Here is a 25,161-nt window from a genome sequence, read left to right on the forward strand (position 1 = left end):
CTGTTAGAAAGTCAATAGAGTTACATTACATGAAACAAGAAAGAAAAAATTAAAACAAAACTTGCTTCATATGTGAAAAGACGCAATGTCTTCATAACCAGGAGGAAACATGGCAATCGTGCTCATTCTCATGCCTGGTCCTGTGACCACAGCTGGTGTTTAGCTCCTTCTTCTACCCATTCTGTATTCCTGCTGCCTTCAGCAAGTGCCTCCAGGCCACGCACCTCCCGGAAGGCCTGGGGGGGGGGCAGGGCGCCTGGCCACCTATGGTCCTACCTGGATTGGGTGGTTTCCTATTGACCTTCATCATATCCTGGGCATAGGGCACAGTGACCTCCTGTATCCAGACATACTCCCACCTCCCTGCTGCAACCTGAACCGATGCCCCCAGACAACACCATAACTCAGCCTGTTGACTCAGAGGCACTTGGAGCCCAAAGCGGCTTGGAGCCAGTTCAAACTTCCAGTTCAATGGAATCAATGATGTCTCTCCTGGAAGAGGCTCTCCTCCCTCTGGAACTAAGACAACTAGGCTAGCAGAGCATGAAGACATAGGAATAGGAAGCAAAATTTTTCAGTAGGTCACTGGGGGTAACAGTGAGCAGTGTCCGTCCCCACCCCCTTGACTCCTGGACCTTGCAGCCTATGTTGGATGCTGGCTCACAGCACGCACAGCTTCCTGGAGGAGCCCCTACAAGGTGTTGCCAGCTAGTTGCATTCTAACTGAGTCTTCTACAGTCTTGGTGGAACATTCCACAGTTCCAAGACCAGAGAATTCCACAAGCATGTGCTCTCTGCTAAACAACTTTGGCTATGAAGTGAGTTCCTTGATGAGGCACTTGTCAGGTCCATGGATGCTACTTTTGGCAGAAGCATTGCACGCAGGCAAGGCAAATCAAATCCTGATTGTCCCAGAAAGGAAAAGACATTGCTTCTTCCATGATGGAAGGAGTCCAATGCAATCAACCTGCCATGTTGCTGGCTGATCACCCCAGGAAATGGTGCTGTGTCAGGGACTCAAGTGTTTGTCTCTGCTTCTATAGATTGGGCAGTGGCCATAGCCAGGTCAGTAGAAGGCCATGTTGCTCAGCCTATGCAAAACCTCCATTCCTGCCCTTATGACCATTTTGCTCAAGGGAGGTAGAAGGGCTGATACTGCTGTATCAGTCACCACCATTAAGGGCGGGAGGTCAGTTCCATTGGGGTGGAGAGACCTTTTCCACTGGCAAACTCATCAGCATTTAGGGGCTGAGTCTTCATTCCAACTTAGAGGACCCCATTTCTTCTGTCAGCACTCTCACATTGATGGCAGACACTGTGCAAGGCTGAGTCCAATCTGGGTTGTACCACGAGGTTCTGCGTGGTTCCAGCCCTTCCAGTCTGCAGCTACAGCTCTCCTTCAGGGCACTCCTAGACGCTCAGGCTTTCATGTGGCACTAGACCCAGGAATCTGAATCCCTGAGCACACCTTTGGCTTTGAGTACTTTGTCCAGCAACACGAGAACCAACCAACCATCATTATATTTCTTGCTTTTCCAAAAATGTTTGAAAGTCTCATACAGTCACTTAGCTCTTTGTTCTTACCAGCGGTTAATTAGGAGTATCCAATGGTCATATTTTGCATTTCTCTACAAATAGCTCATGCCATGGACTCCAGTGTTCTCTTTACTACTGGAAAAGGAGTCATTAGCATCTTTAAATCTAATCCAATTAGCCAATTCCACAAACCTCCCTCCTTTGGGAAATTCTCAGTGCTCATCTCTGAGTAGGACTGGGGAGGTAGGAATTTCTTTCTCAGAAAACTCTTCTCATGGAGCTGTAACTTTCATTCTAATGGAATGCTTGTGGATCTTTTTTCTTAGTTTATTTAAAATGAAATAAAATCTGGTTCAAAGGAAATGTGAAGCGGGTGGTAACTAAGGGGTTCAGGACCAAGAGTGTGTTGCATTTAAGAAAGAAGAGACTGGGGCTGGAGTGGTGGCTCAGAGGTAGAGTGCACGCCTAGCATACGCGAGACACTGGGTTCGAACCTCAGCACCACATAAAAACAAAATAATGTTTCCACCTAAAATTAAAGATACATAAATAAATAAATATTAAAAAAAAAAAAAGAAAGAAGAGACTTCATCATGAGAGGAGCTGTCCAGGTGCTGCTCCAAGAACCAGGAGGTCTGGGCACCAGGGAGGGATCAGGAGGCAGAAGTCAGGTCCCAAGCCAGGCTATACCACTGACTGTGACCTCAGGTGGGGTACAGATGTTGCTGACACTGGAAGCCAGTGAGACACTGCTTCCTTCACAAGGGGACTGGAGCGATGGGAAGGAACACAGCACATCTGGCCAGCACTGATACCGAGGTACAGTCCAGTTTGCCCTGCCACGCAGGGACTCGGCCCAGCCTGCCCCCTCGATGCCTACGCACCAGAGCTTGTTGTCCCTTGAGCCACTATCTCTTTGGGACCAGACAGGCAATTTCTACCTACCAGCTGTACTCTGTGGACTATTGGTCCAACATCCACCCAGATGAACTTCTGAGCTTGTCACTTCTACAAAGTCTCTTGCAAGTGACTGGGTTATGTGTCACTCACTTCAACATTACAGAGTGCTTTCCTGAGGACCTACTACATGACTATCATTGGTTGGGTGTTACGAGATCCACAGGTGACAAAGACATCCATCTGACCTCCATCTGAGGCTGGGGAGGACAGGCAGGTGTCCCATCATGATCCTAAGCAGGGAGAGCTCAGAGGGAGCCTGGGCCAAGGAAGAGGGTAACCCCTGGGGAGGTCACGGAGGTCACCACCTCCAGGGCAAAGTGGCTATGCAGAAGTCAGAGACAGGACCCAGGCCAGGGAAAAGTGGTCCCACAGACCAGCTGCTGCCAGGGTCATAGTTCCCTGTGCTAAGCTGGACTCTGCAGCCACTGACAGATCAGAAGCCGAGGCTGCAGGCAGAGGCTGGGCTTCTGGCCCAAAGAACAGAATGAAAACTCACAGATGTGATGGGCGGTCTACCAGGGAACGGACTTCATTGATTGGACTATGTTCATTAAACATATGTTTTAGTGTCTCTCACATTTAGGCCCTGGATGACCTGCTCAGGACAGGTGTTTAAGAAATTCTCATGAATTAAAACATTACTGGTAGATTTTCAAACCAATGAAAGGATAAACTTAAGCCGAATAACAGGAAATGACATATTACGAAATAGACATATAAAATTTAATCCCTTTGGTTTAAAACACATTTGCAATGACAAAATTAAAAATAAGACACAATCAATTTCATTTCATAAAACAAATATAAAATATTGTTATGTGACCCGTGTCCCATGATATCTTAGAAAACCAGCAATTTAGTTCACATACTTCATTAGAATATTTGAACCTCTGAAGGTGACTATCAATCCTACTCATACAATAACCTATTCTAGTTCCCTGAACCTAAAGATACCCGTGATTTGTTATAAAATTACATTTTAAGTACTTCTGTGTATTTAAACATGTGTACAAAATGCTCCCCTGCCACAGTAGTATAATTTCATAAATTCATGAATGCTTTCTAAAAGTAGTTAACATACAAGATAATCAAAGCTTAAAGGCTCTGAAATATGGTAAGAACCATTTCTTGTAACAGGAAGAGGAGGAAGAAATCCACTTGGAGCTACCCTGCTAGCTTCACAGTGATCGCGGCATGTGGCTGTAACTGTGCTCACTGCCCAGGAACACCCCGACACCCGCCCACACAGCAGTCGCGGTCGCTTTTAACTTCACTTCTGAACAGTGCACACACCCACAGAGCAAGGTTCTCAATGGCAGACAGGGACTTTTGTCATTTGAGAAGATCTTGCTAGGCTGGGGAGCGGTGCTTGTGTCTGGGAAAATACAGCGTTCCCTCTGCTTAGTCCACATTATCAAAAATAACTTAACCTGTTGTCTATGAAACTCTCTAAGGTAGATCTTACTGTGTATCTTCACCATCTGTACACAGATACCATTATTTATATATTATATATTTATATCAGACACGTATATACACATTTACAGACACACACCTTCAAAAAGATATTGCACTTATATACAATGCAGCTTTATCTTAATGCATTTCACACTGTGACCCATTTAGGTTCTTCCTAAGACAGGCAGCTGATATGTCCAAGGAAGTTGCAAAGTAAGATTCCAGTAACGTGCCCTAGTTAGTAAACATTTAATGGGGGACGAGAGGCTGAGGGAGGGGTGCACCCCTTTACTGCTCAGGGCAGCCGGAGTTCAACTGAGGTCAGGCAAGAGCACACAATCCTCAAGCTGCTGTTCCTGACCCCACTAGTGCACAGAACCACTACTACTGTAGAGTAGACAAGGCAGAGATCTCAGTATTTTGATAAATAAGAAGGCAGCAGGCACCCTAAAGGCTTCCAGAATCTGTTAAATCCTAGAATAAAATTTTCACTTTTAGTCCTAAGTATTTCAGAAATTCAAACATCATGATACATGGATTTTTCTGTCAACTGAAAAATGTCAACGTAATACATTAAATGCAGGTCCACTGCCAACTCAAAAGCAATCCCTTCCCCTGACAGCCACCTGCGTTTGCAAGGTGGGTGTCCAGGTCCCTGCAGTGGGCCAAACATCTACGTAACATCTCCATCGACCTCCCAGGGGGCTGCAGGCCCAGGCCTTAGATCTCTGTTAGAGTGAGTTTGTATGATCCCCCGGCTTCCTCAACCTGCAGCTGGAAGGTGTCTTCATTGGAGTAGTGCTTCACAATGTTGTCATCCATATTCACCAGGATCCTGGGGAGGAGACCAATCTGTGTCAGCATTCCTGGCTCTGGAGGGAGACCTGGGTTTAATGGCACTCGCTAGCTGTGACACAAGCATGACTATTAAACTACCCCATGCCTCAACTGCCTCACTGACAATCACAGCCCACTGTGACAGCTGTGTTGAGAAGGAACAAGGAGGGAATCAAGTAAGCCCTTGCTGGATGCAAGCACATGGGTGGAGACAGGAAGAGGCCTGTGGATTACTGCCTCCTGCCAGGGGCACTCATTCAATCCATGGCACCTAGTACACAGAACAGGCCTGCAGAGCGGCACTCAGTGGTCCAGCTTCAGAACACACATTGGTAAAACTCATCTCCACAACCCGAAGCCCCAGCTCCCAGACAACCTGTCCTCCCTGGCAAGTTATCCTAAACTAAAAATGTCAATTTCTGGACCTAGAAGAAAATGAGACGTGGGGCAGGGTGCTCAAGACAAAGGGCAGACAAAAACTCTGCAGCCAGCGGAATCTGGGCTGAGTCGTGGCTGCACTGCCACCAAGCTGCGTGATTCCGGCCACAGCTCTCACGCCCTCTGAGCCCGAGGTGCCTAGTCTAGGGCCGCAGGTAAATGACACCATTCAGAAAGACACTGTGAAAACCAGATGCAGCAGCACATGAGTGCCCACTCTGTGCCTGGCTCCCTCACGACGGCGCGCAGGGAACGGAGGAGCTGCGTTTGACATCCTTAGCCAACTTCCTTGTGGCCCTGGGGTGTGCGCTGCTCACAGCTGCTACGTGTGGGAACAGTAGATACAAATTCTACTTGAAAAACAATCCACAAAAGTGGACTTCAAGGTACATCAATTTTTTAAAAAATATATATATTTTTAGATGTAGTTGGACACGATACCTTTGTTTTACTTATTTATATGTGGTGCTGAGGATCATATCCAAGGCCTCCCACGTGCTAGGCAAGTGCTCTACCACTGAGCCACGACCCTAGCCTGAAAGTAGATCAACTTTAAGTAAAATAATTTGGTGAGAAAAACCACCCTGCGCATTAGTGTTTCTGGCTGTTTCTGAAGGGAAGCAGTAAGTGTGTGAGGGAGAGGTATGCACAGGGCCCCACTGCTCACCCTTTCTTGCACTTCTTGAATATTTTCCCAATCTTGTCCTGGGGAACATCATATTTGTCTGAGATCTAAAAGAGCAGAGAAAAATAATTACAAAATGTTTTCACAACTTTAAAAAACAAAAATCCACCATACACACACACACATATACCCAGTCACTCAATCTCCTTTTTTTCACTTGATTTTAGCCAAAAGGCCAAAAAGCAATTCAACTACGTGGAGAAGACCCAACCAGGTCCTCGGGGAGAAGGGTGGGTGCTGTAGTGAGGGTCCGTGGCATCCCCCTAATTCACACAGACGTCAACAGGCCAACTGAGGGGGAAACGTACACCCAGGACAAGGCTGGTGAATTACAGGGTCATGGTTGGTTCTTTCTTAGGCTTTATTTTCATAGAGCAGTTTAAGGCTTTTAGGAAAAAGGAGCAGAAAGCAGAGTTCCTGCGCATCCTCTGCACGTGCACACCGCCCATGGCTGCTGCATCTGGGCTGTCTCCGGAGTCCGCACCCAAGCCCACCGTTCACCTGAGCAGCGATGCCCTGCCCTGCTGTCGCACTGCTCCTGTGCCATATTTGGGGTATAGAGGTGATCAGACCTTGGGGTGAGGACACACTGCTGACTCAAGATCGAATACCTTCCTCAGAAGTGCTGCCTACCATGCTGGGGCTGGGGTGAGGCTCTGCTGGGGCAGCACTGAGACGCCCCTCAGCCTGCATCCACGCACAGGGCTCGCCTGTACAAACCGAGCCCTCTTCCCTCCGCAGCACTAGGCAGCAATGCTCCACCTCCTGATGAAAGCCCAGCCCCAAGGAACACAAGCCGAGGGAACTCCTTGAGATCTGTGAGGATCGAGTTACACCAGACAGCCATGCTCCACCCCTTTCATTTCACCTCTCCCTATAGTTTAGGGAATGCAGCATCCTTAAGAAATGGTAAAAGACGGTCACAGACAGGACAAGGAAGAAAAAGAAGGGAGAAAATGCAGGAAGCAGGAAATGACAGTGGGAATGGGGGTGCTGTCTCTGTACAAGCAGGAAGGGACACTAAGGGACCTGTGAGCTCCCTGACACTCTGCCCCTCACCCACATCTTCATTGTGCTTTCTGTGCCTAAAAAGTTACATGTTAATTTTCTTGCTTATTTCATTGTCTCTGTCTTAAGTGGATGGCAGGCCTCATTTGGCACTGTGTCCCTCCTTCCTGTGACTCCACTGACTAGAGCAGCACCTGGCACAAAGCAGCCCCTATAAAGATCTGTCAAATGAAGTCAACACAGTGCAGGTTGTCAGGGGCCTGGGGGTATATTTTAGTCCAATTATGCATTCCTTTGAGCTCAAAGACTTCCAGGCCTACCGTGGCCTGAGGTTGGTAAGTTCAGGACACAGTGCTCATCCTCAAAGTTCAGCCAAGGGCAAAGCCAGGAGAGAACAATGCTACACCCTCCCTTCCATGCCCCTCTCTCACTGACATCCCCAGGGATACTGGGGTCAGTGGATCTCACTGATCGGTCCAGAATAAGGATTTCTGGTCATTATTGGCTGCACCTTCACATGCTCTCAAATATCTCCAGGCAAAGTCTTGCACAGCTCAGCAAGGATCAGGAGCAAAGGCCGACTCAGGAGCCACTGGGGGTTTCTTTTTGGTACTGGAGATTAAACCAAGCAAGGGCTGCTCTACCACTGAGCCCCATCCATAGACCTTTTTATTTTGATACAGGGTCTCGCTAAATTGCTGAGGCTGGCCTTAAACTTGTGATCCTTCTGCCTCAGCCTCCCAAGTTGTGGGGATTACAGGGTTGTGCCATTGTGATGACTTCCACTATTTTTATGTATGATATTTTTAAGGTTTTACTGATTAAAAATAATATTTTAGCCTCTAGAGCATTTGCTGCATGGCAGTCTCCCTTTAACTAAGTATATAAAATGTAAACTATTTTGTAGGCCCTCACAGATGCGTCCCATTCAGTAGAACACTCAAGGCCGGGCGATTCACCTACGACCCAAGGCCAAGCACATGGGTGAGAACCCCGGGTGGACAAGACAGATCTGCAAACAAAAGAGGACACCCTAAAGCTGTACAGTGTGGCCACATGACAGGTACAAAGTGAGATCTGGAAAGGGGGACATAGGTCCCAGCACATGGAAACGCCTGGGTGGTGACAACTTGCTTGGATGGAATTCTATGTTGTGCTTGATTCATGCTTAACAGGGATCCCGCCACGTGTCCTACTTACAGCCTCCATTAAGCCCTTCAAAGATGGGGTCTTGAGCATCAGGGCATCAAAGACTTCTTCGGATTCCTTTCGAACGTAGAGAAGCACTAGCCCCAGCCAGAACAAGGAGGTAGAGAAGAGAATGAAGTACGTGATTAATTCACAGGAACAAAATATGAAAGCAGATCATGGGCACCAGTTAAGATAAAAAGACACACCCACAGCCAAGGCAGCAAACGTGAACAAGGTGACACCGTCCCAAGGTCACAGGCTGCAGCCTTCGCTCTGAACTCTATGTCTGTCCAGGCTCAAGTCAAGTGTCAAGTCTGACAGAAGAACACTCAAGGAATTCAAGTGGAAAAGATGTTTTTGTGCAATTTGTGCTGCTGACAGATCGGAGCTCACTGCTGATTAGACCCCCACTAAGCCACACACGCCAACACACCTCTCTTTGGTTCTTCTATCCGGGGCAGCTTAGCAGGAGTGGGGACAACAAAGTCATCTTCTGTTCCATACGGGCCCCTTTTCAAGGCAGATCTGTGGGCAATCAACAGTGCAGAGTTAGTGACTTCCACCTCCATTACCTGCATAAACAAAGAGTTTTAGTGAATATCACTGAATTTCATGGGCTCAGCGTCTTTGTTTTGTGGATGAAAAAATACTGAGGCCCAGGGCAAGATAACCACAGAGCCAGGACTCCCGGTCACTGGACGGCATCTCGGGGCCACCTGCTTGACATCCTGCTGCTCTTCACAAGACCAGCTGCCTGCTCAAGGGTGGAGAAATTGGTATGGAGGAGACAGACAGGATCTTGGATAACGGGTGAGAGGGCATCTGGAAAGAGTGCAAGCTGAGCAGGAAAAGGCAAAGCCAGGCAGGCCCAGACAGAACACCAGGGAGGCCAGCTAGGAGGGAGGCCGGCTCACCGGTCAGCTGGAAGGAGTCAATCTGCATCAAGGGAAGAGGGAAGCTTCTTAAGTTTGGTGAGACAGGCTGTGGCCAAGGTGTGTGGTCACACTGCAGAGGACTCTAGGAAGGCTAGCCCGAGAGGAGACGGTGATTACCAGAGTGCATCTTCAGGGCTAACACAGCGTCGTGGTGCTCAGGGGAAGAAAGGGGAAGAATGGATAGGAGAGTGCGGGGAAGGGCGTGCACAGGTCTCCCTGACCCCTGCCAAAGCCCGACGGGGAGGGCCTGAGGGTGAGGGGGAAAACATTCAAAGAGCTGAAGAACAGGAAAGTGTGTGCTTGGTTTTGACAGGACAATCAGCTTGGGAACTGGGGGAGTGGGGCTTAAAAATGCTGTGTCTCTCAGTTCCTAGCGCACAACAGGCATCCAGAGAAGGTACCTGCCTGGCCAAGAGCAAACACCAAGAGCAGAGGAAGCAGGGCAGGACTGGACTCTGGAGAGGAGGCAGAGTTGGCACGTGTGTGGGGCTGGGAGGGTCCCCGAGAGGACAGGTGGAGTCCTGGGAGTGGCCCCAAAAGGAAGGAAGGGAGGCTGAGGAGCAGATGCTGTCTGCCCTAGGCTCTGTCTGTCACTTGCACTTTTCTGTATTAAGACAAAAGGGGAAATTGAAACACCAAAACAGAACCTTTCCCTTCTTGAAAATTCAGTCCTAGAGCCACCAGGAAGGACAAGGGGCATGCACAGACAGGAGGGGCTGCACGGGCTCCTCTGCATGGGGCTTCCTGATGCAGGGGTCTGAACCCCAGCAGGGCGCCCACCAGGGAAGGGTGGTCTGGGGGTGGGCAGCAAACCTCAAAGGCACATCCAGGTCCCATCCTGACTCTAAACGCCTTCTCCACTAGTGACAACCAGAGACGCTTGGAGAAGAGGCTGCTGCAGCTGGAGGGAAACACCTGAGTGCGCCAGGAGGGTATTGGGCCTCACTGCCCAACTCTGGGCAACCAGATGTCCAGGCACATGGCAGTAATGCATTACAACTTAAAGTGGGAAACTTTAAGAGTCCATACTGACACAAATAAATTGGTGAATAAATCTAAAATTTGGCAGGGAATGAGATATTTACAGAGGTACAATGTACCTTATCCCAAAGCACCCACTACAAAAGGAGAAGGACCTGTCACAGTACGAGCCTGGCAGACGCACACTTTGCTGTGGGTTACAGTGAGCACTGGTAGTGAGCACTGGGGTGAACTGAGTGCCTCTGGCAGGATGCCCGAGGACACTGTCGCCACTAGGAGGGTCTCACCAAGGTGCCCAGCCGCAATCTGACACGAGGCCCATTGGAGACACTCCACAAAACAACTGGTTTCCAGTCCACAAAAGCATCCCCCCAGGAGAGTTGAGGAAAGGCCAGGACTGCTCCAGACAAAGGCAACTGGACACTCGTGACCTCCCAGACAACGTGGTCCTGGACGGGCTCCTCTCCTGTTGTGAAGGGTTCCTGGGTCTGAGTGAGGGTGAAGATCCTGGCTGTCTGGGACATGCAGACGTCCTTGTTTGAAGGATGCACACATCACAGGACTTAGGAATGACGGGTCATTGGGTCGCAACTTATTCTCAAATGGCTCAAGGAAAAACGAGTTCTTCATTGTACTGTCCTTGTAGAGATTGTTTCAAAATAACCAAGTTTATTAAAGCAAAACAAAATATAAATCTTACCCTTCACCCTCCAATTCCTCTGAGGCAATGGGAAGAACCTAAGACCAAAACACAGATTGCTTGTCAAACAGATGTGTAGAACGTTTCAGACCATAAATGAATTATTCCGAAAACAAGAATAATTTTGAATTTGACCAATCTAACATCAAATCCTTTTTAAAAAAATATCAAGTCCTTTAAGTTTTATTTTTCAATGCCCAGATTCTTACAGACACCTTGAACTTCTCTAACTCAGGGGTTGGCACACTGTGGCCTGTGGGCCAAATCTGGGTCCAAAGCTTGCTTATATAAGTAGCTACAGAAACAAAACCACCTATTTACTTCTACATGCGAATGGCAGAGCTGAACAGCACAGCAGAAACAGCGTGGACCAAAAGCCTAAAATTTTGACCACCATTTCACTCTTTACAAAAGTTTGCTAGCCCCTGCTTACCCCAAAGCTTTCCATTAGAAACGGAATATGTTGGCAATGGATGCTCAAGAACTCTGAAAAGTCCTTGTAGTCCTCACAGATCTACCTGTGATATGCACGGACGGGTGTCTTGGTGATATTTAGCTGAGCTCAGCATAAGAAGCAAGTGCCACTCTACTGAAGTTTCTGTCTCTCCGGTAAGCTTCTGCCACAAAGCAGGGTGTGACCATTTAAAGAATTCAGCATTAAGTGCCACGACATGACCACCCTGCATGTGCCAACAACCATGAGAAGAGCCTCGGGTGTTCTTCATGCTAGCCAGGCCACCTGGCATAGGTGCCTCCCTAGGGAAACTCACAGAATAGACCACAGGTCTGATTATGTTGCTATTCTAGAATCCTTCAAATGACCTGGGTGAGTGAGAGAGGGAGTGAATGCAAGCACAAGGAAGCTGACAGGTCTCGTCCTGCATGTTCAAGTCAACAGAGCTTCACCCGTTTTACTGCACGGGCATCACATCACCACAGCTGATGGTCCGTGCAGCTGGTGAACAAGTCAAGCTTGCTGAAGTCTGGCTCCTATTTACCATGAACAATGCCCCCAAAAATCTTTTTGCCATGCTTTGCAGCGTCCCGGGACAGTGGCTACCTACATGAGTGCCCCGCTGCAGGTTGGCAAAGTGCACATCAGGAATAAAGAGGACAGGCTGAGTATCCAGGTCAAGAAAGGGCTTGAACACTGTGATGTCCATCCGCTTGTGTGAGGGAAGCAGTGGCACTTTGGCATCAGAAACTGAAAGAAACAAAATGAGGAAAGTGTCATCAGCAGATGGCATCTGCCAGCTGGAAGCAGGCCATAAAGCAGCTCCTTCCAAGTTTGAGCAGTGACATCAAAGCCCCATAGGAGATGCACTAGGAGAGTCACTGCTTATGTAAGCGAATTTGTTGTCTGTACTTATAATACAACCACTGAACATCTTATCAAGATCTTTTCACCAGAAAAAGATCTTTGAAAACAGAGACACATGAATACAGAAGAACTGGAACAGGGAGGGGTAAAGCATATTTAGTTTTTATCTGAAAGGCTAAAACTTACCATATGAACAATTTGGAAGTAATTCTACTTTAGTCATCCTTATTAGCAATTTACATTCTAATAGCAACACACCCTTTGACTTTGGAACATATCAAGAGAATCAGCACTGAGCTTAAGAGTGAATTTGACTAGTTTTTAATTTAGTAATTATGGACTCCATCCTCCCCATCATCTGGTCCTGATGAACTCAGTTGCGAAGTTTCCTAGTTCATTAGCTGCTCTCCCAAGTGGCACTTGGAGGCTGCACTTTGGTGCCAGTAGGAGAATCTCATCCACGTGGTGTAGGGCTGACAGAACGTCTGGAAGCCCACATCACAGATAAACACCCCTAAGCACAAAGCAGCACTTTTCCCTTTTTAGCCTCTTACAGACAGGAGTTTGTAAATATGCATATTAATCTCACTTAAAACATGAGAGAGAGAGAGAACAAATGCTTTCCAGGTGGAAGGTCTGAGGGAAGCCCTGTAGACGCTGCAAATGTGTGATTACATGTGTGAAGTGGTCCTCATTTGGAATCCAGACACCCCGAATCTCAGGAGGTATTACTATTTTTACGAATGGAAACAAGCCCCAACTTCAGCAGCTGCTCATGGGCAACATGTGTTATTTTTCAGAACTGAAACCAAACCTGAACCCAAACTGATAGCTAAATGAGCCTGAGCTCGGGGCTGGAGTTGTGGCTCAGCGGTGGAGCGCTTGCCCCTCACATGTGAGGTGCTGGGTTCGATCCTTAGCGCCACCTAAAAATTAAAAATGGGTTTACTGTGTCCAACTACAACGAAAACAAAATATTTTTAAAAATAAATAAGTAAAGGTATTGTGTCCATCTACAACACATATATATATATATATATATATATATATATATATATATATATTTTTTTTTTTTTTTTTTTTTTTTAAAGAGCCCGAGCTCTGGGAAATCCTAGAAGCCCCCACGTGCAGCTCTTCAGATCCAGCCACTCCTCTCCGCTGCATCTGCTGCAGGTAGCCTCGCTAGTGTATCCCAGCCTCCCGCGCCCACCACCACCCGCCACCACAGCTCAGCCGGACAGGCAGGCGCAGCCTGGAACGTCTCTACTTACAGGAGTTGCCCTGGGAGCTGGGGTCAGGACACTTGCCTTTTCTTTTGCTCTGCTTTCGTTCTTCATCCCTGATTTTCCGCTCAGCTCCCTGCAGGTCAAAAGGAGAAAAGATGGGATTCCATGAATCTGATTCTGAAATATTTAGCTCTTATCCTGATCAATGGGGGGCGGGGGGGGGCCTCTCTCCTCTCTGGAAGTGAACTCTGTTACTTACTATATTCATGGGGCTTCTCACAGTCATTTCCTCTAAAAAGCCTGATCTTAAAATTACTTTTAACTATGTGAAATTGATTACATTGAATCATATTCATATTTAACATCATAAATAATCAACATTTCAAAAAGAAATAAAACAAAACTTCTTTCAGTAATAGACATAAAAAGGCTAAATGAAAAGCTGAGAAAATCGGCTAATGCACACGCTGACTGCAGGGATGTGAGTGCCTTTTCCCACTGTCCAGGAGGAAAAGAAAACCAAAGGAAAAATAGGTTGATCTTCTTTTCAAATGCACTCTCCTATGTGAGCCATGCAACTGTTGAGAGCTAGATTCTGTCCAAGAACTGGGCCTCCACTGAGTGACAGATGCAACCAGCTGTGATTCACAAAAGCAAAGACGAAATTACAAATCTGCATGATCACTTACGAGAACAAGTGTATTCTGAATTCTATAAAAAGAACGCATTTGTACTATGTACATCAATTATACAAAGAGTGACAGTGCCATACAACGGAATCCACAAAAATTTTAGAATGAACTATATTAATAAACATGAACTGAAATTAAGTGATTAGATATAACAAAAACATAACATTTAGTCATCTTACTTGATTTATTGTTGTGTATTTCTGCATGACACAGATTTTTTTTTAACACAGTTTTCCAGTTAAGTTGGCTAAAGAGAGGAAATAAAAATCTTCACAGTGATCTTGGCATTATTACATACAAAAATACCTACAACACAAAGTCACTTCTGCTTACTCGAGAGGGTACTGATATCCTAACATGTTGCTGGTAAACATTTTATAAGCACCTGCTTATAACAATTGCTACGCAATAAGACAGACATTACCTCCCTGACATTGAAAAGCAGGTCAATGTCCCCAGTCTCCCAGACATTACTGTATGGTGTTGGTCTGCACAACAGTCCCTTCTAAGAGTCTAACAATAACTTCATTTCAATGATAAAGTGTACGTCCTAAAAGATGGTTTTACAAACGAGTATATTCCTCCTTCTTTTTTTTTTTAATTATTTTATTGTTGGTTGTTCAAAACATTACATAGTTCTTATTATTCCTCCTTCTTTATCAGATGAATCCGTAGAGAATGCTAAGGAACTGCTACTTCTACCCAAAACGGAGTGACAGACCAGATTTATTCTCCACCCTGGAACAATGGCAAAAAACAGGTAAAATGCATGAAACAAGGATTGTTTCACAAACAAGGTGAGCCCTTCTTGCCTTCAGCTTGCAGGCCCTGACAGGAGGAGCAGGATGGAAAGAGACCAAAGAGGAAGGAGCTACGAGAGCCCCAGGGATCCACAGAGGCCCCAGGGTATTCGGCAAGTTCTGCAGGCACACAAGGGCAAGGAAATTGCCCAATGCCCCCCCCATCTGAAAATATTAGCGAAACAGCACCTGAAACTCACATAGGACCAAAAATAGTGCTTGTTCCCAACAAACTGGGGAAACTCACAACTCACAGCATGTTGAATAGGATCTGCTTGAAAATCTCACCCAGGGGTGCAGAATAATTAGCCTGACACTGAGCCAGGCTCCAGACCCACCTAACAGATCATAAAAAGAAGATCTGAAAGGATAAGGCTGTTTCCAAGAAGTTAACAAGATCTAGTTCAAGAAAAGTCACAGGAATACAAAAATGACCAGTACCACACAAAACTCACAAGGGGGAATATCCAGTGGAATTGTCAGGCATGCAGAGAAGCAGGAAAACATGGCTAGAATAGGACAATCCAACCTCCAAAGCCACCCACAACTGACACTAATATTAGACAAGGATACTACAAGGTATTGTAACAGCACCCCATATGTTCAAAAAGCCAGTGGAAAAAACTAAATCTAGAAGCTCCAACTTGAACTTCTAGAGAGGAAAACTACCTCGTCTGACACAAAAAATATGCTGGCTGGGATTTACGGCAATTTCGACCTGGCAAAAAAACCCGTGAACTTGAGGCAACAAGACAAACATCCAAAATGAAACAGAGAAACAATAGTCCCTTCAAAAGAAAAGGTCATCAGTGAACTCTGAGGGAACCTCAAGTACCCTACAAATGTCTAAGTGGAGACCGCAACAGAGGAAGAGCAGCACATGAGCTGGAAGAAACAACTGTTGAAAATTTTCCAAAGTTAATGATTTTCAACAAATTCAAGAAGCTCAACGAACTTCAAGCACAAGAAACATGAACAAATCATAACCAAACCGCTCAAAAACAGTGATAAAATCTTGAAGACATTCCCAAGAAAGAAGACATTATGTACAGAACAAAGACATGGAGGACCAGGCTTCTCATCAGAAACCGCATCAGACGGAAGACAGCGGAGCAGCCTCTTAGGAGCACGGGTGGGAAAACAGTCAACCTGGACTTTTATACCCAGCAGGAAGAGTCTTCAGAATACAAGATGAAATAAACACTGGTGGAAGGAGACCCTCATCGTTATACAAAATACATGTATGAAGATGTGAGGAAAACAAAAATAAAGAACAGCGTTACCTTGGATTAGGTAGAGGGAAGTGATGGGAGGGGAGGAGGGATAGGAAGGATAGTAGAATGACACAGCATTATCATCACTGTGGGTATATACGTGACTGCATGACCAATATGGTTCTGCAACCTGTACACGCAGAAAAATGAGAAATTATATCCCATCTGATTCAAATGTATGAAATATCAGTCATTGTACTGTCATGTATAACTAATTAAAACAAATTAAATCATGAATCTGAGAAATTCATGTTTGAGAACAAAAAAAAAAAAACAAGAAAAAAAGAAACACTTCTCAGACACAGAACGGCTGGAAGAATTCACTCAGTCGGCACACACTGCAGGACACGTTGAAGGAAGTTCTAGGACATTATGGGAAAGCATTTCATAACTTCGGGTGTTCAGATTATTTCTCTGAGTCAACAAGTAATGAGACTGATCTTGGGGAAATCATATTAGGTTTGCCCCAAGAAGTGAGTCCATAACATTAACAAAAGTTAATCCTGTCCTCAGGCACAGCTGATGAGGAAGAAAATGGTTTCTGTGGGAAACAGTGTCAATGAGATTCTTCTCTACTTGGATGGACCAGAGACATCCACAGCTCACAGAAAGAGAAATTGCCAAATTTCCATGGTTACAGACTCAATTTCTGTTTCCAGTTCCTCTGATAAAGTGCTAAGTTGCTGCTGCTTCTGAAATAACAGAAAATTCCATTTATCAAGTGAGTTAAGCAACTCATAATAGTGCTGATATAATTTTTCCCCTCAGGAGAGAAAAATAATACCTCTGAAGGATGCCAAAAGATCTCTTACTTCTTGACTCATAAAATGAGAGAGTTTTAAGAATCGGCAGAGGGGAAGTGAAGGGCAGAGGTCAATAACAGGTGAGTCAGACCTTGGAAAGGACAGACTTGGGGAGGCAGAGGGAATGGTCCAGAGCAGAGACAGGGCAAGGCAGACCTAAACTTGAAGTGACTATCATAGTCACAGCAGGATGGCAGAAAGGTCGCAGACAGGTGCGTCAGGTCATGAGTAGGGGTGAGGTCACGTGGGGCTCCAAATAGTCAAAAGATCCACCTTAGAACATCCGTTACACAGAGCACACACGATACAGTTCCTTCTCATTTAGTACTTTATGTCAACCTAAAACAGCTCTGAGATTAAAACAGTGTTGGAAAATAGTGTATAATTTTACCTTCTATGTCCCTAAATGTCCTGCAATACTATACAACACGTAGGCTTCCTTATGCTATAAGGGCAGAAAATGGGAGATACTGGGAGAGCAGACCAACCACTTTCATCTCTATGCAGATCTCAAGGACTACATACTCTAGCAGGTGGAGAAAAATAGTAATGGATATTTTTAAAGGCCTCACAAAGAAGGTGATGACCCATGGAGGCCAAGGGCATCTGAGTATCCACTGATGAATCCACAAAGCACACTGGGAGCAGGACGCCCACTTCTCTCATCATGGCTTTGTGTGACGTCCTTTGAACACACAAGTAATGGAAAATCAGGGACCAACTGCACATCCAACCTGCTACCCAATCTTGGATAGCGCGTTCCCAGTGTGGGTGATCCACAGATCAGCAGGCAACAGAAACATCAGCAAGAGCAGTCACGCACTGTTCCAAGACACATTCAATTCTGCAACCCGAAGAGAGGCACTCTGCTTCAGAGCACACCAGTGCGTGGTCTCAAAGCCCTCCCACAGCAGAGAGAACTGGTTTCTACACTTTGTACAATCACTGATTGATAAAGTAACTTTGGACAATTCACAAACCTGCCCTGTGTTTCATTTTCTAAATCAGCTACCAAAGCAGAAGGCTCCTAAGAAAAGTCTTTACTGAAACTAAATTTGTTTAAGAGCACATATCTATACATTCCTTCTTTCCAAAACTGCATATAAAAGTTTCATCATCTGCCATGGAACACTGCCACTCCTGCTGACTCGTGCTTATTTACTGACAAGACAATGTTCAGTGTAACCTGAGGGATGGCTGCCACCGGTCCCAGGACAGCAGGGCCAGAAACTGAGTAAGCATTTGGGAAGCAATTATATGGAACAATTTATGTCTCCTGAATGAAATATAAAAGTTGGAGCTTGTAGTTTACATGACTTTGTTTTTCTGCACCATTTCATTCTCTTCTGGCAATTCGTCTGAGTATTTACTGTATTTTATGGTAGTAGAAGGCATAACAGGTTAGAATAAAAAACAGAATTCTCCACCACAGATGCCCATGGAGACACTGCTCTAAGCGACCACAGTGCTGAACTCTGAGGAAAGACCTTGATGCAGGACATAACCTCTTGCCTCTTCTGACGGAGCCACCTCTGACGTGGGCTCCCACAGCGGGAACCCTGTGGGGGCGCTGGCCAAGGCTCTACCGTGTTTACCTTTCTGTTAGCACAGGCACGGAAAATGAGCATTTCATAGGAAATTAAGAATTCTCAAGAATGTCAAAGAAAATTATCAGACAGGGGGCTAGGGTTGTGCTCAGTGGTACAGCGCTCGCCTATCGCGGGTGAGGCACTGGGTTCAACCCTCAACACCGCATAAAAATAAATAAATAAAGGCACTGTGTCCACCCACAACTAAAAAAATTATCAGGGAAGTTTTTCAGAAACATTAGATGTGAAAAAAATATTTTAATTGAACCAATAAAACTAAAATTTCTTCCTAGAGTTTTAGAAAAAGAACATGAATATCCTGATATTTCCCCTTCAGATTTTCTTGAGGCTCCAAAGAGGAATGTGGCACAAAGGGGAAGAAACTGCCTTAGGCTCAGAGATCCCGAGCTCACCAGCTGTGACCCAGCTTCTGTCAGATGCAGCCCACCAGAAACATCTGTGCCCAATAGTGCCCAGAGCCTCATTCAGGGCCTGGGAACAGGCCAGCTGACAGCTGGGGTTCAGGCTGTTAGCTGGCTGCCTGCAAGAGAGGGACACTCTCCTAGGCCATCTGGGGGAGCCCTAAAAAGCAGAAAAGGGAGGCAGAAGGGTCATGGAAGGTGATGTGGTGATGGACAAAGCGTCAGAACGATGGGACGTGAGGTGTGACTAGCCACAGAGGGCTCCGAAGACCACAGCAGCCACGCGCCAAGGAATGCAGGTGCCTCCAGCACATGGAACAGGCACAGAGTGGTTCTCCCAGAGACCCCCTAGAAAGTGGCACAGTCCTGTCCACATCTTAATTTTAGCCCAGTGAGACCTGCATAAGACATTTGTATTGTTCTAAGCTACTATGTTTTTGGTAATTTGTTAACAACGACAAAAGAAAGCTAGTGCATCCTAACCAGCTGTCAGGAGCCTGCAGTCTCCCGCAGTCTCAGTGTATGGATGCTCTGAACTGGAAGGTCCCAGGCGCCCTCCTGTGGTCAGATACTGTGCTTCTGTGCAGCCCGTCAACAATCGGGATGACAGACCAGGACTCCACAGCAAATATACCTTAAGTTATCTAGACCTAGACCCTCTAAAAATCGTAATGTAAGAATTTTTTTTTTTTTTAAACAGGTTAGGAAGAGAGGAACTGGCAAAAAAACAAAAACAAAAACCCATGCAGTCCAACATTTTTTGAACTAGAAAAGGCAAAGTCTTATTCGATCTGAGCCCATTGGACCCTCTGCAGCTGCTTCCCCCAGGCACACCTGCCCTGTCAGATTCTCTCTGGTTAAACAGGATCTGGAAAAAGCAGGATCTCTTCACTGGGAAAAAAGGGGCCATGTCAGAGAAAAGCATTGATTCTGAGCTCTCCTAGGGCCCTCTCCTTTGTCTCGCACTACCCTGTGCTGTGGAGCAGAGCCTGAATCCACCCTCTGCTGCTGTCCTGAGGTGGCTGGCCACCTGCCAGGTCCTGCAGAGAGGACAGACAGATAAAGGGTGGCCAGTGCAGCAGTCCTGAGCTGTACTGGACGTGGCTTTTGACCATCACCTTTACTTTATCAGACACACTGGACAAGATGCGGAGCAAACCTTCCAATTTTTTTTTTTTAGCTAGAATAAGGTTCTCTTCGTCACTAGGTAGCACTTCTTGGCAAGGCCCAAACAACAATTGCTCATTTAAGAGAAGCCATTTCCACTGGCAGTGCTGTGTGCACAGTGCAGTTTTTCCAGGAGGAGAGTTATCTCCATGCTCTACCCCCAGCCCCGACCTGCTCTCACCTTGTCACAGAAGACTTTGATCTGGCAGTAGGCCCGGTGCACGGGTTTGTTGCTGCGGTTGTTGTAGCTGTAGGTGTCGATTTGGATGTTAAGAGGCAATCCCTTCACACCCTTCTGGGACGAGAAATCAGTGCTCAGGCAGTTCACAGAGATGAACACCTGGGAAGGGAGAGAAGGCTGTCAACAGCTGGCCCACAGCCAGCTCAGTGCAGCATGTAAGACAGGCAGAGCCAAGCTCAGCTCCGTGCCAACCTTCCAGAGGCCACGAAGCATTCGTTTGGACACTGCCTCTGCTCACACGAATGAGGGGGAAAAGGAGCAGCTCAAAAGCTCTGTTCACCTCCCTTCCAGAGCAGCTCTCCGGTATCAGCTGTGATAAACACAAGAGTATGGCCATCACTTACAGTGGCCATGTCACCGAGGCATAACCTACAGCATCCCACATCCTAATATGCTGGGCCTTATGAAATCAGGATTCCTCGTCCATGATTATAAAGTATCAATGAAGTTCTCTCAATCCCTGTCGAGACAGAAATGTCTTACTTTTTTCCCAGGTTGTTCTTATTGGTTCTGGTATTCAGAAAATAATATCTATCACATCTTCTTTCAGGGAGTGACCATCAGCTTGAGGCTCTTTCATTTTTAAAATATAATTTTCCTTTACATGCCCAGATGAAAACCAAGACAAAAATGGTAAAGTATATTCACAGACCAAGAACTTAGTGAGCACCAAGACTAAGAACCACAAAGCTCGCACTAAAGCATTCCTTAGTCAAGGGAGCTCCACAAAGATGTGGGCAGAACATCCTGGGACAAGAACTCAGGAAGATGCGATGCTGGTGGCTCCATGTCCATAAGAAAAAAAGAAACCCTGATTCTCTAAGCACTGGAGACGGGCTCCAGCAGTCAGTCACAAAACTACTGTGGAGGAAACTGCGGTGTTGAGGCTGTGGCTAAGGCTCACAAGCACCCACGTAACCACTGCCCTGCACACATCGGCTTCTGCGTTCCCAAGGACAACAGGGTCAGCGTTAGCGGTTTTCTCTGTGGCAGCTGGCAGGCACCCCACCCAGGCACTGATTAGAGGGAAGCTTTCCAGCGGGGATTGTTTTTTACAGGAAAGTCTAAGGAGGACATGCCTTTTACCAATCAATTAAGATATTTTCATCTTCCAGTAAATTGTCTCAAAATTTAAAACAAATTTTGACATATTATTATCATGGTACTGGAGGCTGTTGTTAGGGAAGCCAGACGACTCTGCAGTGCAAATGAACACCTCGGATTTCCTCCTTCTTTTGCGGTTCTGGATCTTAACCTGTCTGCACATGGTCACAATGCTCTTCATCTCCCCAGCAACTGGCTTTAGAATTTATTTCTAACGCATGAGCGCCATGTAGTGGATATTCCTGGAACCACAGCCTTTAAAACTACCTGCCACATTTCAAAGAAGCTAGATTTATGAAGGACCATTGGGTCAACCCTTCAGCCTCAACAGTCAAGGGCAGGTAACCAATCCCACTCCCCAGTTTATACCCAAAGGACTTAAAAACAGTGTACTACAGAGACACAGCCATATCAATGTTTATAGCAGCACAATTCACAATGGCTAAATTATGGAACCAACCTAGATTCCCTTCAGTAGATGAATGGAAAGGGAAACTTTGGGTATACGTACACAATAGAACATTATTCAGCATTAAAAGAAAATAAAATCATGGCACTTGCAGGTAAATGTATAAAGTTGGAGATTATAATGCGAAATGAAGCAAGCCAATCCCAAAAATCCAAAGGCTGAATGTTTTCTTTGATATGAGGATGCTGATTGATAATGGTGATGGGGGGGAGCATGGGAGGAATGGAGGAACTTTAGATAGGACAAAGGGGAGGCAGGGGAAAGGAGGGGCAAGGGGTGTGGAATGAGTTAGACTTCATTACCCTAAGTACATATATGAAGACACGAATGGTGTAAAAATACTTTGTGTACAATCAGTGACTTGAAAAAATTGTGCTCTATATGTGTAATATGAAATGGATTGCATTCTGCCACCGTTTATAAGAAATTAGAATAAATAAATAATTTTTTTACAAAAAGAGCAGGTAACCACAAGCAACACCCAGTGTCACTGGCTGAACTGAGATAGGCGGGGATGACTAAGTTATAAAAGGGAGAAACACCTATGAGAACATTAAGTGACAGGGAAGACAGGAAGAAAATTTACAGAGAAAGGACCCATAATTACACAGAACGCTCTCTGCACAGGAGGCAAAATGCAGAAAGAGGGTTTTCCTTACTCTAGTCTATGTACTGCTTCTGAGTGGGATAAGACCAGAACATCCTAAAAAGAAAGAGAACATATCTAAATTAACAGATTTAAAAGTCACCTCTCATTCTGTCCTTCACCAGCCCTTCCCGGATTCTCTGGTCTGCTCAGGCCACCCACAGCTCCACCTGCTTACTCTGCAAGGTCAGGCTGGCTCCCACCTCACACAGAGCTCTGTCCACACAGACCGGGAGCCACCCCCTTGGGTGCTGGGCTCTTCAGACACTACTGAGCCGTCACTGTGCCTGGGAGAGGATACTGCCCTGTCACAGATGGAACCAGGGTGCTTTTGAAAGCTGTTCCAGGCAGAAAGCAAAGAACGTGTATTTATAGCAAGGGCTTCCCCCTCCATACCTGCTTGCTCTCTTTTTTTACAAATCAACTTTTCCCCCCGACAAATCCCTGGCTTTGTTTCAAGACCTTCGATGAAGAGCCATTCGGATGTGTGTTTCGTTGCCCTGAACAGACTGTGAATACTGCCAGGTCCACGTTCCCAGCACATGCCTTCTCTAGCACTGCTGTATCTTGCCTGCTAAGATTTTTCTTTCCACTTATTTCCAGTAAAAAAAAAAAAAAAAAAATTAATTTTTAAAAGACCTAGGTCTAATTGTAAAAGTGAAAAGTGACATGGACATAAAAACAAAAGGACTGGGGTGTAGCTCAGTGACAGAGCACTCCTGGTTTCAATCTCTAGTACTGGGGGAAGCAGTCCAGGGGATATAAACTGGGCACATCAGGTCTCCAAACCACTGTACACTTCATTTTACAATCAAGTAGAAAATTTACCCTTTTCTCTGTCATCTTAGGACATGTAGCTCAATTCCTAAGTCAGAAACAGACACCTGGGAAAGTTACACTCAGCAATCCCAGGAAGCCTCTGACCCTGAGTGCCATTCCCTGACCAGAGGATTTCGCGGTCATCCTGCCCAGCTCACCTCCCTTTGCCTCCTGGCTCCACATTTCTATGCAAAGCAGAAATAAGCAGGAGTCAAATCCCAGGATAAGTATAAACATGTGGACTTCAGAAAGGTATTTCCAATCACAATCTCTTACTTATACATATTTTCCTTCTATTTGTAAAAATTATTTCTAAACTTAGCAGACCTCTAAATTTATAGAAGAAAATTTAAAGCATTCCTAACTCAGCATTTAAAAAAAATTGTAGATAAATACACAAATATACCAATAAACAGGACAAAGGTGTGAAGCCGAAGCCCAGTCCACGAGGGGAAGACAGTGGCCTGAAGACCCCCAAAAGGAAACCGGGATGGCGCCCACGAGGCGAAGCCTCACACAGCAGGATCCAAGGCAAGGACACACAGGGCCAAGGAGGGACAGGCTGGGCCTCAGCCCAAGGCTGGCAAGGGAGAAGGGCCCCTGCGTTTTCTAGCGGAAGGCGGTATGCGGGACAGAAGCCGCACAAGCAGAAGTAAGCAAACCAAGGCAGCGAAGTTCAGTCCCAGCTCTGCCAATCACTGCCCTGCAATGCTGGGCAGGGGTCCGCCCCATCTAGAGGACCTAGATCACCTCCCACTCCAGACTCTTACTGCCAATCAACTCTGTATATCCTATTATTTTAAAGGCACTAAGCAAGGTGCTATTTAAAGTAATGAGAGTAACAACTTATGGGAAATGAAGATTCTCACACAACACGGCACGAGAACTTGCTAGAAATGTCAAATCCCTGCCTTCCTAGACTCCTTGAATCAGAAACTCGAGGGTGGGAAGCTCATGGGTCAAATAGTGTTTGTGACCTGACTGCACCAGGATCCTGGTGGCCCTGTGTCACCTGGAAGCCTGGCCACACAGCCGGAGATGCAGATCTTCCTGGCCTTAGTGGCAGTGGGAGGGGTGTTCCAGACACTAGGACTGACTTTTTGGTACTCCCAGGTAATTCCAGTGATCAACCAGGACAAAAGCCACCACTGTGTCCTCTCTCTGAACACTTCACTCTAAAAAAGTTCTCCTTTTGGCCCTAAAACTGAGATTCTTAAAACAAGTCTCAGTACATGATTCCCTTTCTTTATAAAGAGTTCAGACAATTTTATATGCATTTATATGTATCCCAGCAGGTACTCTCTTTTTTTTTAAAATAGTTTTTAGTTGTAGATGGACACAATATCTTCGTTTTATTTATTTATTTATTTAAATTGGTGCTGAGGCTCGAACCCAGTGCCTCATGCATGCGAGGCAAGCGCTCAAACACTGAGCTACAGCCCCAGCCCCCCAGCAGGTACATTTAAAATAAAAAATTTTACTGAGGCAGAACCTTATCAAATAAAAATGTTATTTAATAATTAGAAAATAAGCTGGGCACAGTGGTACATGCCTGGAATGCCAGTTACCAGGGAGGCTGAGGCAGGAAGATCCCAAGTTCAAGAACAGTCTGGGCAACTTCGTGAGACCCTGTCTCAAAGTAAAATAAAAAGGGCTAGGGGTGTAGCTTAGAGGTAGGATGCTCCTGGGTTCGATCTCTATCACTCCTAAATAAATAATTAGGAGGACAAAATACAAAGAATTGAAGGATTCTGTTCAACCATGCTACACAATAAAGTCATGCGAATTCTCATAGTTTACAACGTGTTGATTAGAAAAAAACCTACTAAAGACCTATAGAACTTGGGGCTAGGGATGTG

The 25,161-nt window shown here is 45.9% G+C and overlaps 1 protein-coding gene across 1 annotated transcript in view; it reads right to left on the reverse strand.

The window, feature by feature from the left end:
• Nucleotides 1–3,229: 3,229 nt before the first annotated feature.
• GRHL1 (grainyhead like transcription factor 1) overlaps nt 3,230–25,161 on the reverse strand; it is a 48,863-nt gene continuing 26,931 nt past the window's right edge. The window contains exons 9-16 of the mRNA XM_081265587.1: nt 20,205–20,363; nt 13,358–13,409; nt 11,794–11,933; nt 10,730–10,767; nt 8,547–8,638; nt 8,123–8,208; nt 5,897–5,961; nt 3,230–4,789 (exon numbers count right to left, since the gene is read on the reverse strand). Of these exons, the coding sequence (XP_081121713.1) occupies nt 4,675–4,789; nt 5,897–5,961; nt 8,123–8,208; nt 8,547–8,638; nt 10,730–10,767; nt 11,794–11,933; nt 13,358–13,409; nt 20,205–20,363 (747 nt within the window). The 3' untranslated portion in view covers nt 3,230–4,674. The remainder of the gene's footprint in view (nt 4,790–5,896; nt 5,962–8,122; nt 8,209–8,546; nt 8,639–10,729; nt 10,768–11,793; nt 11,934–13,357; nt 13,410–20,204; nt 20,364–25,161) is intronic.

Source organism: Spermophilus citellus (genome assembly GCF_964194105.1).
Source record: "Spermophilus citellus genome assembly, chromosome: 13".
In the NCBI taxonomy this organism is placed as follows: domain Eukaryota; kingdom Metazoa; phylum Chordata; class Mammalia; order Rodentia; family Sciuridae; genus Spermophilus; species Spermophilus citellus.